The sequence below is a fragment of the Ictidomys tridecemlineatus genome, chromosome 6, assembly GCF_052094955.1.
Source record: "Ictidomys tridecemlineatus isolate mIctTri1 chromosome 6, mIctTri1.hap1, whole genome shotgun sequence".
In the NCBI taxonomy this organism is placed as follows: Eukaryota; Metazoa; Chordata; class Mammalia; order Rodentia; family Sciuridae; genus Ictidomys; species Ictidomys tridecemlineatus.
Genome location: NC_135482.1, coordinates 84,131,968 through 84,148,998, shown reverse-complemented (window position 1 = coordinate 84,148,998; position 17,031 = coordinate 84,131,968). Strand labels below are relative to the sequence as shown.

Here is a 17,031-nt window from a genome sequence, read left to right as displayed (position 1 = left end):
ATACTTACAGTTACATCTCCATCCCTAGCACCATGCCTGGCACAGAACAGTGTAGTTTTCCTATATTCTGATGATATTTGGTGGATTCCAGATATGTCGCCTCATCAATGATAGACACATTTATAGAAGCCGGTCAAGATTCAGAGTCAGGGCAATTCTAAGACAAACATTTTCATGATATGAATAGCTTCACAGTGCTCTTGCACAATGAAGTAAGTACCTGGAATGTTATTCGGTTAGCTGTTTTTAGTGAATGGGGAGAAATCCTGTACTAAGAAAAATCTGGAACCATATAAATATTGGAAGATAAACTTAATGCAAATTTTCTTCTCTTAGGACAACTAGTAAATGTTTCTCTTTAAAGAAGGAAGTAATAAAACACACAGGGGAAAAAATGGTTGTGAACTGGAGAGAAGTGTATGAACTAAAAGGGTGAACTCTTTTTACTTGCTAAATTCCAGATATATGTTAAATATGACAAAGGCAACAGCTCTTGGATCCCTCCAACAGAATTAAAAATATGCATAGTTTTTTAGGGGTAACATAAAAGTTCACCATGCTGTTACTATTACTGTCACTATTATACTCCAAACATGAAGCCTAGTACACATGATCCTTAAACATTTTTGCATTCCTAAGATCTATAATTCTCTTCCTGCCATGAAATGGTAATGGTAGCTATGACAATGACAATCTACATAAGAATATTTTTAAACAAAACCAAGATTTTGTTTCATACCAAATAAATGTAGGGTAACTTCCCCACCTTGCTTGCTCTTCTAAATTTCTCCCTTATTATTCTTAGTATTTTACCTTCAATAAACATTGGCTGCACCAGCACTACACAGCACTACACAAGTTGTATCAATAGTGCACAAATCTCAAACTTCCCTGCTTGGGCAAGTTCTCTGTCAGCCATGAACAGGCACAAACTGTGATTAGTAATTACTATTCATTCAAACTAACAATTTTTTTTTAACCTACTATGTACCTGTACTGCTACAGATCTTAAGGAACATCAGGTTCTTGTTCTCCTAGTGAGGAGAAATAAAAAAAATAAACAGATAACAACTAATTGTCAAGAGGTGATTACTGCTATAAAAAAAAATCAAAGCAACTGAAGAAAATAGAGTGGGAGGGCTGGGGATATAGCTCAGTTGGTAGAGTGTTTGCCTTGCATGCACAAAGCCCTGGGTTCAATCCTCAGCACCACCACAAAAGAAAGAAAGAAAATAGAGTGGGAAAGAGAATGCTTGTCTTAGAAGGTTTATTGAGGGCCTCACTCATGAGATGAGATTGTATCTGAGCAGAAACTTGGATGGAGAAAGAAGATGTGCCATGTAGAAATCTAGGGGCAAAGTAATTTAGGCAATCAAAGCCAAGGACAAGGTTCCTGAGGTAGGAACTAACATGGAATGTTTAAGAAATAGCAAAAACCCCAGTGTTATGGTATGGATCTGCAATGTCCCCCCCACCCAAAGCTCATGTGTTAAAAGCATGCTCCCCAAAGCAGCAAGGATTTATCTTCACTTTGGCCCCTTCTTCTCTTTCTCTGTCTGCTTCTTGCTGCCACTTGCTGAGCACCTTTGCTCACCATCCTCTCCCTCCATGCTCTTTCTACATTGGAGCCAGCTGACCAGGGAGAGAATTCTCTGAAACCCTAAACCCAAATAAATATTTCCTCCTCTAAATTGTTCTTGTCAGGTATTTTGGTCGCAGCAACAAAGACTGACTAACATACCCAGTGTGGCAGGAATGTAGAAAATGTGGATAAATAAAGTGGTAGGAGACAGGTCACAGAAGTCTTGTAGCTACTGGAGCCAGAAAAGGGATGGGCAAGGGCTGGGCTGATATAGCCATTTATTCCATTCTGCTGGCTATCCTGATAGACATTCCAGTTTTCTGCGAGCGTTGACTCTGTTCAACTAAGATTATATCCCATCTTCCTTCTTCCTTAGAAATGTTTACAATAAGCTGCCAACAATTAAAGTAAGCCTAGTTCATCACTCTATTCCAGGCAAATCAAAGGAGCCATTGAGGATAACAGTAGAGGTAGGTCTACCATGTTTAAAATTTCTTACTGATTTTGAGGTATGAAGAAGCAAACCAGGAAGGGGAAAGGCAGTTCACAGGAGGTGAATCTGAGCAATGTTGAGCTTTATTCTGTGAGTTGCTACACTTCCCGCCTCAGCATCAGTGATTTTCCAATCCGTCTTTCAAATTGATAAGATCTTCAAGCAAGGTAATGTGGCTACAAAGTTAGAATCACCTGTGTAGCTTAAAAAATGAATAAAATATGTTCCATCCCCCACCCCTCTGAGGTTCTGATTCAGTTATGAAATGGGAATGATGAGACTTTTTAAAAGCTTCCACAGCTAAATCCAATGTGCAGCCAATATTGAGATGATCATGGTCCACTATATGTAATTTTGTTTTCTGAGTCCTTTCCTTGAAATACCTCTAGGGCTGGGTTGTAGGTCAGTGGTAGAGCACTTGTCTGGCATATGGCTCTAAATTCAATCCCTAACACCACAAAAAAATGAACAAAATACTTCTAGAAGCACACATAAAGACCCACTGGTCCAAGGAGATGAAGTTAATAGCAAAGCAGAGATATAGAATAAGGTTTGTTATATGCAGATTAATGTTCATCTAATTATAAATTGCTCATAATAGTTAAAATTCTGAAGATGGAATATAAATGATTGAATTTCCAGATATTTATTCTACTTCAGTAGACCATAACACTCTTTTTAAAATTATTATTATTTGTTCTAGTTAGTTACAACACCCTTTTTTAAGATGTGATTTCTCAATGATATGAATAATAATGTTCTAACTTTGATTTGTACATAGGGATACAAATTTTTTCAAAGTAATACATAATTGGGTGACTTTAGAATTTCATGAAGAACTCTAATTTCCTTTGTGAAAATTTCTACAAGTCTGGAAATTAAAAATAATAATTTTTAACCTGACCTCAAAGAAATTACCTAAATATACTAAAACAACTAGGTGATATAGCTGAATGAGTTCAAAACTAAATTAATAGCAGAGCATAGTGGTCCACACCCATAATTCCCACTACTTGGGAGGCTGAGGCAATAGGATTCCAAGTTGGAGGCCAACCTGGACAACATAAGGAGACCCTGTCTCAAAAGTAAAAAAAAAAAAAGGCAGTGGGGATATAGTGCAATAGCATAGTGCCCTTGGGGTCAATCCCATATCATTAATAAAATAAAAACAAATAAACAAACAATATTAACTGAAGGTATGTGACTAGTTTTGAGTAGATACTAAATTAGGCTCTAAGGGGAAAAAATAATTTTATAAACAATTTTTATCAGTGTTTTCAAAAAGCCCTTTTTTTTTTCTACATTTCCCTAACTGATGGGTTTTAAAATAACAGAATTTATAAAGTGATGCTCCACATTGTCTGATAACTTCAAAGTCAGGATTTTTCATGCCATATGTTTACAGAAGAATCTGGAATGCTACAATGACTGATTGTGAAATGACAAGACATACTGACAAAAGCAGGGCATATTAAAATTTTCCTGATTCAATATTTGTGGTAGATAGCAATTTGCTCTGAAGTGGGGAAGCCCATTGCAGGGAAGTACAACTTGCTGGAAAGCACCTGGGGACTCTCTTAACCAGAATTCAGCCAACATCCTTTGCTTACACATTTGTACTTTCCTGCACTGCCCACAACACTTAAAACGGTCAAGGACCAAGCCTGTATTACAGATGGACGGGAAATTTATTCTACAATAGGTTCTATGTACTTTTCTTACTCCATTCAGAAAGCCTTGAGGCTATCTATCTTCATTGTCTGTAGAGATACTCCCCTAAAACCTAATGAGAAGGTCTAAAGAAGAAAATTACAGATTTGGAGTGTTTCATTCTGTGGAGATATGTGAGTCAGATGGAATTGGAAGAAATGGAAAGCTGACCTCTTTCAAATAAAGAGGACCCTGAACTTCACAGGAAGATTCCCTAGGATATGTAATAAAACATCTCATTGCTGAATTCCATTAAAAGACTGCATTCTCACTTTAAAATGACCTCATTTTAGCAGGGAAGAGAAAAACAATATGAAATCTACTTGAGAGGACAGAGAGGCAAGAAAATATTATGAATAAGATAAGATTAATAAAGAGGTAGAAAATTGTCAATAGCAAAGATTGGGGCTGGGAGTATAGTTCAGAGATAGAAAACCATACTGAGCATGTACAAGGCCCTAACTCAATCCCTGGCACACACCAAAAAAGGCCAAGATGATCCTGTAAAATCCATCATGTTTCTTCCCCAAATTATCAAAATAACTTTACATTTGCCCCATCACATATGTGCTATGAATTCATCCATTGAAAGTCATGTTTTAATATATAAATACATGAGTGTCAATAAATATTTCTTCTTTAACTAAACTCTTATATGTAGAAATCTAAATAAACAAATGGATCACTTATAATTAATTATTTAGTTTGTAAAGAATGCTTCTTTGTATGAAAGTATGAAGGTCTTCCAGGTATTAGTTACTTACCACCTTCCTTTGAGGAATTTACTTACTGAATTCATATAAAACAAGCCTTAAAGATTATCAAGTGAGAGTTGTTTTACCTCATTTTTTTAAGGACCCATGTAAATCCTCAAATGTATCAGTGCTTAGTCTCTATAGTGTAGTAAAGTAAATCTGTTGTTATAGAGTTATGATGAAGATTATCTTTAAAGCACTAGTAATAATGTGCACAAATAAAATTCAGGAACTTGAATAAGGAAATTGGTATATTTTGTTATATTTTGGTTCTTGAAAACCTCATGAGCATAGACCTTATCTATGTACTACACTGATTCCCAGTATCTAACACAGTCCCCGGCACACTGTTAAGAGCTGAGTATGTGTGAAATTGATGAGTCACGTTTCATTCCCTCTCTGAACTCTGCCAGGATGTGAGATCATTAGGACACTCTGTACTGTGAATGACAATCGACAGTGACAGAAACAGGCAGGGGAGCAGAATGAGGCACAAAGAGAAGCAAAATCTTCCATGGTTGGGGGAGGTGGATAATGATTTTTAGAGAAAGATAATATATGTTACAATTGGATTTGTATGATTTTTCAAAGTACTTTTACCAGATTCTTATCTCATTTCCTCCTCACTATTCCCTTGTGAAGCATGAGATTATTTAATATATAAACCATGTAATTAAGACAGAAAAGAACAAAATGCAACACTTTTACTATAAAGTATGACAAAGAGAAAAATCACAGTGAACTTCTTCCATAAGCGCAGTGAAGACTATACTTATACAGTCAGAAAAATATCCAGGTTAATATTTAGGAATTGCTTATTTTCAATAAAAAGTTATGATTCGTGAAATAAAATAAGTGATTAGGTGCTAGGTAATTTTTTATATGATGAATGGTATTATTGCTTCCCAAGTGACTTTTTTCCCAAGTGATATTTAAGATGTTACTATATAACCCACACAGTGAACATTCCCCCAAATCTCCAAAAAAAAATGGATTTACTCAGTTGAATGTTGTTTTATTAGACACATAATTTCTGGCTAGCAACTTACCCTGAAAGTCTCCACCACCTCTTTTGATCCTCCTTCTCCAAGGTATTCAGCGGAGCATCCGTTACTGCAGTCCTTAAAGAAGAATTAAACCTCCATTAAGTAAAACCAAAAAGGATTAACGGGGGGTTTGGGATGATCAATAATACTCACCATCACACAGTGTTCTCTGTTCCAGTACCCAGGTGAACAAAAAAAAAAATGATCTGTCAATCCAACGCCCAGGCACCAGCCCAAACAAGAGCCTCCCAAGAGTGCTGCCCTTCACTTCCTACCCTGCCCGCGCGGTCTGGGTTGTTTTTGTCCTCCTCTGCTAGCTTAGGGAAAACTTGTTAAATTCCAGGTCAGCTCCGATGCCAGGGTTCACCAACAAAGAACAAGAAGGTAATTGTCTCCTTTCTATCCGAGTAAATCGTCTAGACTAGGGTTTTAACGCCATTTATAGGAAAATCTCCAGGGCGCGCTCAGCCTCGTGGTCTTGTCAATCATTGGCGCACAATAGCCAGAATGTAAAAGGGATGGGGACCGGCGTGAACCATTTTCTTCACCAGCAGGGTCATCCGCAACCGCATCACACCAAACCCCACACTTTAAGGACAATCCTTGTGATATTAGGAGAGGTGAAAAGATACAGATACAGGGAAGAGGGACCAATTGGGGAAAGGTACCTACGGGGGCGGGGGGGAGCAATTTGCTAATCAAATACAGAAGCGAGGGAAGAAAGGGATCCAAGGAGTAGAAGACTGCGGTCTAAGTATTTTAGGGTGGCGAAGGCTCTCAGGATGTGGCTGTGGATTCTTGCAGCCCAGAAATTCGCTCCCGTCTCCTCCCCCTCAAAGCTTCCGTGAGGACCTCACATCCCCACTGCCGAGCGGATCACCCAGCAGGATATTAGACTTAGCCAGCAGGGACCTCGCCAAGGCCGAGTTGGCAAGCTGGGAGTCTGGATTTAAGGAAAGGGCGCGGGAAGAGGAGCCGCCTCCGCTTAGGCGCAACGTGGAGTGAGGCAAAGGAGGGTGGCGCGAGAAACCACAGCCCTACGTGCGGTCACGCCCGCAAGCTTCAGAGATGCTGGTTCCAACCTCCCTCCCACCCCCCATCCGCAAACGCCTGGTCCGGGGTACCTGCGAGGCGAGGGCCGCGGCGGCGCAGCGATGGCTGGCCATCAGAAGACTGCAGGAGCGCGAGGCTGCGGAGGGCGGGGGTGGCCCCCGGAGAGCGGCTGGACCCCAAAGCGGACGGTGTGGCCAAGCCCAGGTGCACCACCCGCGCGACGCGAGGTGCCAAGGCCCGGGGCCCCGAGCCAGCACCAGACTCAGGGAACGACGCAGCCCCTCTAGCATCCCTGAGGGAGGAGCCTCGGCTGTCTGTCCCTTTTCTGTCTGCAGAGGCGAAAACCAAAGTCGTTGTCCTAGCCACTGGGTCTCGAACAGAGGCCCAAGAATAAGCTCCTGGAGTCAGCATCTTCCCAAGGGCAGGCACTCGGCGAGCATTCTTATTTACCACACGACCTCTGGGAGAGAGGCCAGGAAACCTCCGCTAGGCAAAGGAGACATTCATTTACATAAAGGCAGCTTTCTGCAGACTCCAAATCAAACTGACAAAAGGCAGGTTCTGCCCTGGGGAGTTTGCAGCCAGGGAATGGCATTAGTACGTGGCTCTTGACAGCCACCGACCCCCAGTTGCAAACGGTTTTTAGATTCCTTTGCATCACCTACCCAAGTGGTTATTTGTACCTCCGGATGTGACGGGGCTACCAGGCTCTCATCCCCTAAGCTCTGTGCTATTTCTGCCCAAAGATCTTCATTCCATTCATAGATTTCAGACAAAACAATCAAGAGCCTCCTAGTCATACTGTTTTCACAGTTTTCTGATGTAGGCCCGTGATAATGATATTAGAGGCTGGGAAAGTGACGCTGGAAATATTACTCGGTTTAGAAAGAGGAGATTGGAAGAGCGATTGTCTCCTCTGCTCTGTTTTTCCAGGGCAATTATCAGCCTAAATTATGAGCCTTCCTGGGTCTGAATAGGAAGTGGTGACTGGGACCAACTTGATCTTTGAAAGGGAGGATGACAGTTCATTCTGGGTGAAAGCAGTTAAATCTGGTCAGGTTTTAGAAATGATCTCACACAACCCTACAGAAAATGAAATTCCAATCTTATCAACTAAGGAAACCTTCACTTGTCCCTTTCTTCCTCCCCTTTAGACAAGGCATTGAAATGCTTCTTCTGCCAGGTGGGGTCCCAAGAACCAAAGATTCCCGAGTCCAGGTAGATCATGTGTCATCGAAACTGTGGCAACGGTCCCTGAAAACCCAGAATTTTAAATTGAAAACTTTCTTTCTTTATTTTACTCTTTCTTTTGTACAGACCAAGTAAACCTTAAGAAACCAGTTAGCCACCCCTGACTAAGGCTTAAAAATTAATCTCTAAGTCCATAATGTACTGCAAAAAGATATATGAATATTATGTATCCATAAAATGCTTTTAAAAAAACAATCCTTAGGGGAAACACTTCAGGACATCAGAATCAGTAAGGATTTTCTGGACAAGATCCCAAAAGCCAAAATGGACAAGAATAATTTAAAAAGCTTCTGCATAGCAAAGGAAGTACTCATCAAAGTGCAAAGAGAATCTAAGCAATGGGAGAAAATATTTGCAAATTATGCATGTGACAAGGGATCTATATCCAGAATACACAAGGAACTCCAAAAACTCACTAACTAAATAAATAAATAGCAGTCTGGATTAAAAAATGGGCAACAGATCTATAACAGATCTAAATAGACATTTCTCAAAAGAAAACATAAAAATAGATAACAGGTACATGGAAAAATGTTCAACATCACTAATCATCAGGGAAATGCAAATCAAAACCACAATGAGAGATCACAATTCACCTGAGTAAAAATGGCTATTATTTTTAAAAGTTTTAATTTTTTAAAATTTGTTTTTCTTAGTTATACATAACAGTAGAATCTATTTGAATATTTAGACAAGCATGGAATATATCTTATTCTAATTAGGACCCCAGTCTTGTGGATGCACAATGATGGTGAGATTCATTGTGGTATATTCATATAGGTCAGATTCATTCCACTGTCTTTCCTATTTCTGTCTCCACCCCCCCACTTCCCTTCTTTGCACTTTCTCTAGTCCACTGAATTTCTACTCTCCCTCCACCCCTTGTTGTGGGTTAGCATCCACATATCAGAGAAAACAAGAATGGCTAGTATTAAAGACTAAAGAAAACAAGTGCTGGCATAGTGTAATGTTGAAGCGTTACACATGTGTGCAGCTGCTGAATTTGGCAGGTTGGATACAATAGACAACAGAGACACTCTCTTGATACAAGATAACATTTATTTTACTAATAATATGGAAGCAAGAGCAAAAGCAAAAGTGATAGTCAAGAGAGAGAGAGAACAAAACACATCACCAGATCAGGGGAAACGCTAACACCTGATGTCACGTAACTGGGAGTCCTTGACTGGGAAGTCCCTGGGGAGAACATCCTATTGGGTGCTACTCCAAAGTCTTATTTCCCAGTAAGGCTCCTTAAATTCAAGTAAGAACAAAGAAACCTCCTTTCTAACAACTGTGACTCTCAAGGACAATTCATCCCCCAAAGGACTGGCCAAATCCCCAAGAGAGGGAGTGACAGCCTTGAGATAAGTCAATGATTCTGAATTCTCCTGAGGGAGCCAAATCCACCCAGAAGGCAGCATTCTTTAGATGTTACATCAAGGACATATGAAGGTCACGGCAGGCACAAGGACAGGGAATTTCTTTAGTATGTTCCTTAGCCCTACATGGATGTGAAGAAAAGGAAATTCTTATGCACAGTGGATGGGAATATAAATTCATATAGCCAGTATGGAAAACAATATGAAGCGTCCTTAAAAAATTAAAAATAGAACCATCATCCAGCTATCTCAAGAAACAGAAACAACCAAAGTATCCATCAACTGATGAACTGAATGGATAAAAAAAAATGTGGCACATATGCACAATGAAATACTGCTCAGCCATAAAAAAGGAAACCCTGTCGTCTGCAACAACATGAACTGAAGTGGGAAATAAGACAGGCACAGAAAGACAAGCACCGTGATCTCATTCACAGGAGGAATCTCAAAATGTGGATGTCATAAAGATTGAGAGTACAATGTGGTAATCACAGGCTCCAGGGAGTAAGGGTAGTGGAGGGATGGGGAATATTTTTTTTGAGGTGTTGGGGATCAAACCCAGGGCCTGGCCCATACTGGTGGAGCACTCTATTGCTGATCTACATCCCCATGCCAGGGATGGAGAAATGTTGATCAGTGGGTACTATCACGTACTACACATGTCAGAGAGCTAGAAAGGTTTCATTATATAGAAATGGTAAGTGAGGATGTAATAGGGTTAACCTGACTACAACGTTATGCAATTTATACATGTCTGGAAACATGTGCAATTTTATATTTTTATGTATGAATTAAAAATAAATGAGAATTGCTTGTATTTATTTCTCAGTTGTTTATAAACAAACCAAAAAAAAAAAAAAAAAACCTCTCAAAAACAATGAAATAATGCAAAACACATTGAAGAGGCCCATGGAATTGGAATCAGATAACCTTAGAAGTTTGTTCTATACAAGTCACTGTTTTTCAATGAAGAATAAATTTTTCCCTACAAGTAGGTATTTAATTTCTTCACCCAAGAAGTGTTATTAGTAAGCAACAACCAGAATAAGCCAGAACTATTAGTGACTCTACTTACCTATCATCTTAAGATGCTCTGACTTTCACAATTTTTAACTTTACTTTAACCCAGGGGCAAGAAAACCTACTGAGAAGTTAAGAATTGTCTGGGAATGGGGGTGAGGAGGGTGTGACAAAATTCATGTGCTTGGGCTTCAGTTTGGAGACTGAAAGAGGGTTGGGTGGAGAGGAATGGATTTTTGAGGAAGCTATTAAAGAAAACACATTTCAGGTGATCTTATTAATAAATTGGACTTTGAGTTGTGGTCGAGGATACAGATGGAGAGAAACAGCCAGATCCCATCATCTTTAGATAGAATGGGCATGGGGAGCAAAAGGAAAGTGAGAAAGCAAGAGAGGGGCCAGAGAGAAAAGAAGGATGGAGGGGCTGGGGATATGGCTCAAGCGGTAGTGCGCTCGCCTTGCATGCGTGCGGCCCGGGTTCGATCCTCAGCACCACATACCAACAAAGATGTTGTGTCCCGAGAACTAAAAAATAAATATTAAAAATTCTCTCTCTCTCTCTCTCTCTCTCTCTCTCTCTCACACACACTCTCTCTTTGAAAAAAAAAAAAAAAAGAAGGATGGAGGCCAGGCAGAGATCCACAGGAAAGTTTATTTGTCAAAGCTGACAAATAAAGCCCATCTCTAGAGAAGAGAGAGGCCCCAAGGTGTTCAGGAGTTCAGCTTTTGTGGGGAAGGGTTGGAGTTGTAGCTGTGGTGCCACGGGATAGGCTCTGGGGTGCTTGTGTCAGAGGGAGATGGGTGGGCAATAGCATGGGATGGGCTTAGGTCTATGGTACCATGGGGCTTTTCAGAGCAAAGGGGTTGTGTCCTTCTGGGATTGGCTTAGGGATGGGGGGACTTCAGGTAAGAGGAAGTACAGAAAAGTGAAACTTATCTCATAAAATGGTGGATAACATTTAAGATGGCTGCTCGAATGTTAAATCAATACCCTATAGGCAGGAGCAGGGAAAAAAAAAGAAGCAATTAAGAGGGCTCCTTGGATTCCAGCTGTATCATCTAGTTGGCTACATTCATCAAGAACAACGAGACACTAGAATGTGACATGGTTTGAGGGGATGAGCGGATCTGGTTGGATCCCACTGAGTTTTGAGGTGTCTGAGACTCTGAGAGATCTGGCTACCTGAAGCTCAGAGGGGAGGTCTAGATTGAAGGTAATTATTTGATGAATCATTGCCATATAGATGCTACCTGAAGTGGTGAATATGAATGAGAATCTCTGTACCCGAGTTTTCTGACCTTTAAAATGGGACACAGCTACACTTCTTATTTGATAATCGGGATACACAATCATAAAGCGTTACCACATACGTGTTATGACTTAGAACCACACCTTGTATATCCTAAACCTTCAAATAATGTAGATAATGATTATTTTGCAGTGTTGACAAACATTTTATGTAAAGGGCTGTTAGGTAGAACTTGACATAGGCAATAGCATTTTGAAACACATCCTCCAGCTTACAACATGAGTCACTTCAAGTCACTGGCTCAGCCTGACCCAAACCCCAAACAATACTCCACCATCATGCAAAGAAACCCCACTCACTCCATCATCATTAGGAAATTGTTATCAGGGGCTGAAATCTTGAAAACACCTAGTTACTTAAGAAGGTAACACTCCAAGGACCATTCTCTGACAACCTCCTAGCAACAGCCTAATTTCCCCCTCCCTCGTTCCCCTATATTTACACCAGGCTATAAGTGGTCTCAGTCTCCACTGAGTCCCCCTCCGCAGGTTTGTCCCAAATACACCTGTGTTACTGCAGAGCCACTTCTCCTCTCTCTTTATTTCCATCATTTGCTTCTTCCTTACAAGGACCAGGTAGAAAATATTTTAGGCTTTGAGAAATATGATCCTTGCTCCATCTACTCAAACCTGCCACTGTTTCACTGAAGTAGCCAAAGAAAATATGTAAAAGAACACACCTACTTATGGAAACGGGACCAAGAACATGTGGCCTGTGGAGGTGGGTTACTTGACTGTATGGTTTAGATATGAGGTGTCCCTCCAATGTGTGAGATCATGCAAAAAAAATTTAGAGCTGAGATGCCTGGGTTATGAGAGGTTTAATCTAGCCAGTATATTAATCCCCTTGTGGGGACTAACTGGGTAATAACTGTAGGCAGGTAGGGTGTGAAATACAGGAAATGGAGGAAATAGGTCCTTGGGCACATGTCTTTGGGGTTTATGTTTTGTTCTGGTTGAGCAGAGTTCCCTCTGCTTCTTGGTCCCATGCTCCTAGCTGTTTCCTTCCACCACACACTTCTACCTGCCTCACCTCGCACCCCAAGGAATGGAATCAGCCATCTATGGATCGAGACCTCTAAAAGCATGCCACCAAATCAACTTTGCCTCCTCTAAAATTGTTCTAGTTGGCACTTTTGGTGATAGGAGTGAAAAAAGATGACTAAAATACTGATCCCTATTCCATTTAATTTTCCTAGCTAGACATAGAAAGGTTGTCCATCAAACACATCCAAGAAGTCACCGTGTCTATTAATTCTAGCTTCACATGTGCTGAAGTTTCTATTTCTCCAAACACAGCACCACTATCCCAGTGCCAAATGGCTTCCAAGTAGCCCCTCAGAGTCAGGCTTGATTCCCTCTGGGCCATTCCTAGTGTGGCAACCACAGAAATCATAGCAAAATGCAAATCTGAACATACCTCTTCTTGGCTAAAAAACAAACAAACAGACAACAACAACAAAAAAAAACCTTCAAGCCTTTGTAGCAAGGCTTTTGACAACATACTTTAGCAAGCTCCTCAATTCTGGCTCCTATCCCTGACTCTCCAGCTCATCTTTTTCTCTTCTCTCTCTCTCTCTCTCTCTCTCTCTCTCTCTCTCTCTCTCTTTTTCCCTTCCTCCCTCCCTCCCTCTCCTTCTCTAGCTTTAATTGTTTTTCATTTATATGTATAGCCTTTGGATTAGGGGTATACTGCTGATTACAACATGATATGAAAGAAATATATATCTAGTATTAAAAATATACATTAGTATATTAAAAATATACATCTTGTATTTTCCAAGGTTTATTTATTTGTGTCCTACTTGTACTTGGGTAGACAAATATGTACGCAGCATGATTCCTACTACTTCCCCCCACTCCCTACCTCACTGTCTCTGGAAAGGCAAACATGCAGAAATCTTGATAAAAGAATTCTCAGTTGAGCTTATTTAATGCCACATCTCCTCTAACCAAATAAAACCAGCAATTTCACCTCCTATGTCTATAGTTAGTGGATCAGTTTCCTAGGCTGCAGTAACGAAGTGCTGCAAACTGGACGGCTGACAACCACAGACAGAAATGGATTGTCTCAAGCTTTGCTCAGTGTCAGTCTTACAGCTAATGAGGCTTATATGAGGCAAGATAATTGCTAATTGAAAACTTTTCCCAATACTCCATTGTGATGTCTTGCAATATAGTCAGCATTGGCAATTTCTGGTAGTCTCTACAGAGCCTGGGGGGTGGGGGCAGGGGGGAAAGAAAAGGAAAAAGAAATTGATTGTCTCACAGTTCTAGAGCCTGGATGCAGACAGGGCCATGCTTGTCTCTCCCAGTTTCTGGTAACCCAGGTGTTCTTGGTGCAGAGCTGCAGCACATCAATCCCTAAGTGATATCCCCCTTCACATATCTTTTTTCTTTTTCTTTTTTTTAATAAGAATACAAGTCATGGGCTGGGGATGTGGCTCAAGCGGTAGCGCGCTCGCCTGGCATGCGTGCGGCCCGGGTTCGATCCTCAGCACCACATACCAACAAAGATGTTGTGTCTGCCGAGAACTAAAAAAAAATAAATATTAAAAATTCCCTCTCTCTATCTATCCTCTCTCACTCTCTCTTTAAAAAAAAAAAAAAAGAATACAAGTCATATTGGATTAAAGGTCCATGCTAATATTGTGTGACCTCATTTTAACTTGACATCTACAAAGACCTTTTTTTCAAATATGGCATTCACAGGCATTGGGTTTTAAGACTTCAACCTCTCTTTTTCGGGGTACACAATTCTAGCAGCACAGTTAACTAACTTTAAATTTGATGATCACATCATCTTTCAAGATTTTTGCTTTGAATAATAAAATAAATGGATTTAGAAATCACATCCCTTTCATGCAACTTTTCATCAGTACTTGCCAGTGGAAAAAGGGGGTTCTTAGCAAAACTTATAGGCTCTCAAATGTATAGCTCTAGACATATGCCCAGTTCAGTACATAAAGTCACACTGAGACTGCTGCCTGCTCATGTCTCTTCTCTATACATGCCTGGCCTTCCTTGCTAGTCCACTCTCCCGGCCAATAGACGAGATTTCCCAATAGTTCATTCTGGAACTTTCTCCTTCTCCGATAATACATCCATCCTTAATGCTGTCACCAGTATTCTCTCTGAAAAGATTTTCTAAAACCTCAACTTAAAATCCTAATAATAGCTGCCCCACTGTGCAGCCAGATGTTCTGGGCACTTTGGGTAGGATATTTTATAAGTACTCAAGTGTCCTATCCCCACCCAACCCCCACACACACACACCATAGTTCTATTATAGGCCTTCAGAGAGGTTGGCTCCATTTCCCAAGATCAAACAGCTGTAGGTCAAATCAGTTGATGACTAGTTTTGTGATCCTACCTAAAATTCTGACTCATTCCAATGGCTCCCATGTACCTAGAGTGTCGACCTCCAAATTTTATGGTAACAAAAATTATTAGCATATGTGACAGATTGTGTTTTTCCAAGATGGCCTCAAAATTATCTTCTATTGCACATGCTCTTCTGCTCAAATCCTTATGAGGTAGAGTTTTGTTTTTTATTTTTAAATCTGGTAAGCACTTTGACTATTTTGACACACAGAACATGGCATAAGTATATTAGTGACCTGGTTCTATTTCTGGACATATACTTCAACTCACCTGGCAGCTTCTGCTTTGTTCCTCTTGTTCTTGGGTAGACAAATATGTACGCAGCAAATCTCAGTGGGATTTCCCCACTGAGAACCCAATCACCAAGCTGTAGGAGGCCAAACCATATGAAGAGGCCACACATCATGGCTCCCAGCCAACATGCAGCTTCCCGGGCCAGCCACGTGAGTCCGTGAGTCGGCCATCCTATATGTCTGGCACAGTTAGGCCTTCCAATGGCTCCAGCCCCAGGGTACTAATTGAAAGTATGAGGGACCCCAATGAAGCCAGATTTAAAAGTTAGGTAGTCAGTGTAGTTAGGTAAATCGGGTCTAACATCGAGTGAAATCTAAAATGGAGGCCATGCTGGGAATGACTCAGGGAAAACAGGACAACTCATGGAATGTTAATGAAGTTCCCAAGAGGCCCTAGGCCAAAGTCCACCTGGAAGAAGTTTTAATGAATAGCCCCCAGCAGATTTGAAGATAGCCCATCACAAAGAAGTGATAATGAAGTCCTTCCTGCTCAGACTACTTCTTTGGCCCACCTGTGTCCCACCCTTCGGGCCTTCCATCCTACATTCCATCACTGAAAGAACTATAAAAAGGGGAAACAACCGCACTTCCACGGATTCCACCTTCTGGGTCCCCTTCTTCCTCCTGGAGAAGTCTTTTCTTCTGTCCTTTAATAAATTTCTAATCTCTACTCTGACCTTACCTCTGCGTGCTTCTTTGGTGTTATTCTTCAACATCGGGGAAGCAAGAACTCGTCAACAGCGGTAACACCAAGAGAAAAACACTGGGCTAAGCTCAGGCAACCCACAAACCAGGAGAGATAATAATAAATTGTTACTTTACTAAAGCCACAAAGTTTTGGGATATTTGGTTTTATACCTTTGTTAACCAAAAGTGAATATATGGCTATCATATACTTACTTAGTTATGAAAAACAAGTTATACAAAAAATACATTAAAAATAGGAATAAAAAAGTTGAGATAAGCATGAAATAATTAACATTTTAAAATATCTCCCTAATTATGATTTCCTTGTACCATTATGTACCTTGGCTGCAGGCACAATATACACAAAGGCCAGTCGATGTAAACCCCTCTTACATAGTCTTACTAATTATATCAGTTTTTTGTGGTCCACTGCTTGTCAGTTCTGATTAATGCAATTAACAGAGAACTTATAATAAGAATTGGAAAACCATTAGCTGTCTTGAACAATATGGCAAGTTTCCTTGCTTCCATATTATTAATATTTCTTTATTCTGGTTTTATCTTTTTAATATTTTATTTGTGTTTGTTTTGTTTTCTTGCAGAAATCTTTGAAAGCCAATCTTCCGTCTTACAAGGAGAACCAATTAACACTGCATGACATAATCTGTAAATCTTCTTAAGTAGGCTGGCAAGACCTCCAGGCATTACAACCTGCTAGGAGCCAGGCTGCACAGGGGACCCCACCCCACCCCCAGTGGTGACTATGCATTTCCTCTCCCTTCAGGAAACTGTACAGTCTGTGACAGTGTGGTCTTGTCCCAGGCTAAGCATATATCAATGAGCTAGATATAACTTAATTTTTCCTAGATCAGAGAAAATAAAATATAATAATTTCTTTGGCACACCAATGGCCTCTTCTACACATCTCTGAGCACATACACTCTGCTCTGAAACTCACTGTGCTCAGGGCAAAATTCAGAGTCCTGAGCTTAGTCCTCAATGTTCTGCTCCTTCTCTGCCTAACTCTCCCTTGCCCCCCACTGTTCACCCTCCTTTGCACTTCTTG

General features: G+C 40.5%; 1 protein-coding gene and 1 non-coding gene across 11 annotated transcripts in view; one reads left to right on the top strand and one right to left on the bottom strand.

Moving 5' to 3' along the window:
- Bcat1 (branched chain amino acid transaminase 1) overlaps positions 1–17,031 on the bottom strand; it is a 105,779-nt gene that overhangs the window by 62,814 nt on the left and 25,934 nt on the right. For 2 of the 10 annotated variants that reach the window (XM_078015073.1, XM_078015068.1), the window contains exon 2: positions 5,590–5,661. In XM_078015073.1, the coding sequence (XP_077871199.1) occupies positions 5,590–5,661 (72 nt within the window). Of the gene's footprint in view, positions 1–5,589; positions 5,662–5,739; positions 6,211–6,258; positions 6,493–6,710; positions 7,302–17,031 lie in introns of those variants that run through there. The other 8 variants (XM_078015071.1, XM_078015072.1, XM_078015070.1 and 5 more) reach the window with 8 other exon arrangements.
- On the top strand, positions 13,676–13,816 carry LOC144365250 (U4 spliceosomal RNA). The gene has a single exon (XR_013423573.1). It is a non-coding gene; the product is annotated as a U4 spliceosomal RNA (small nuclear RNA).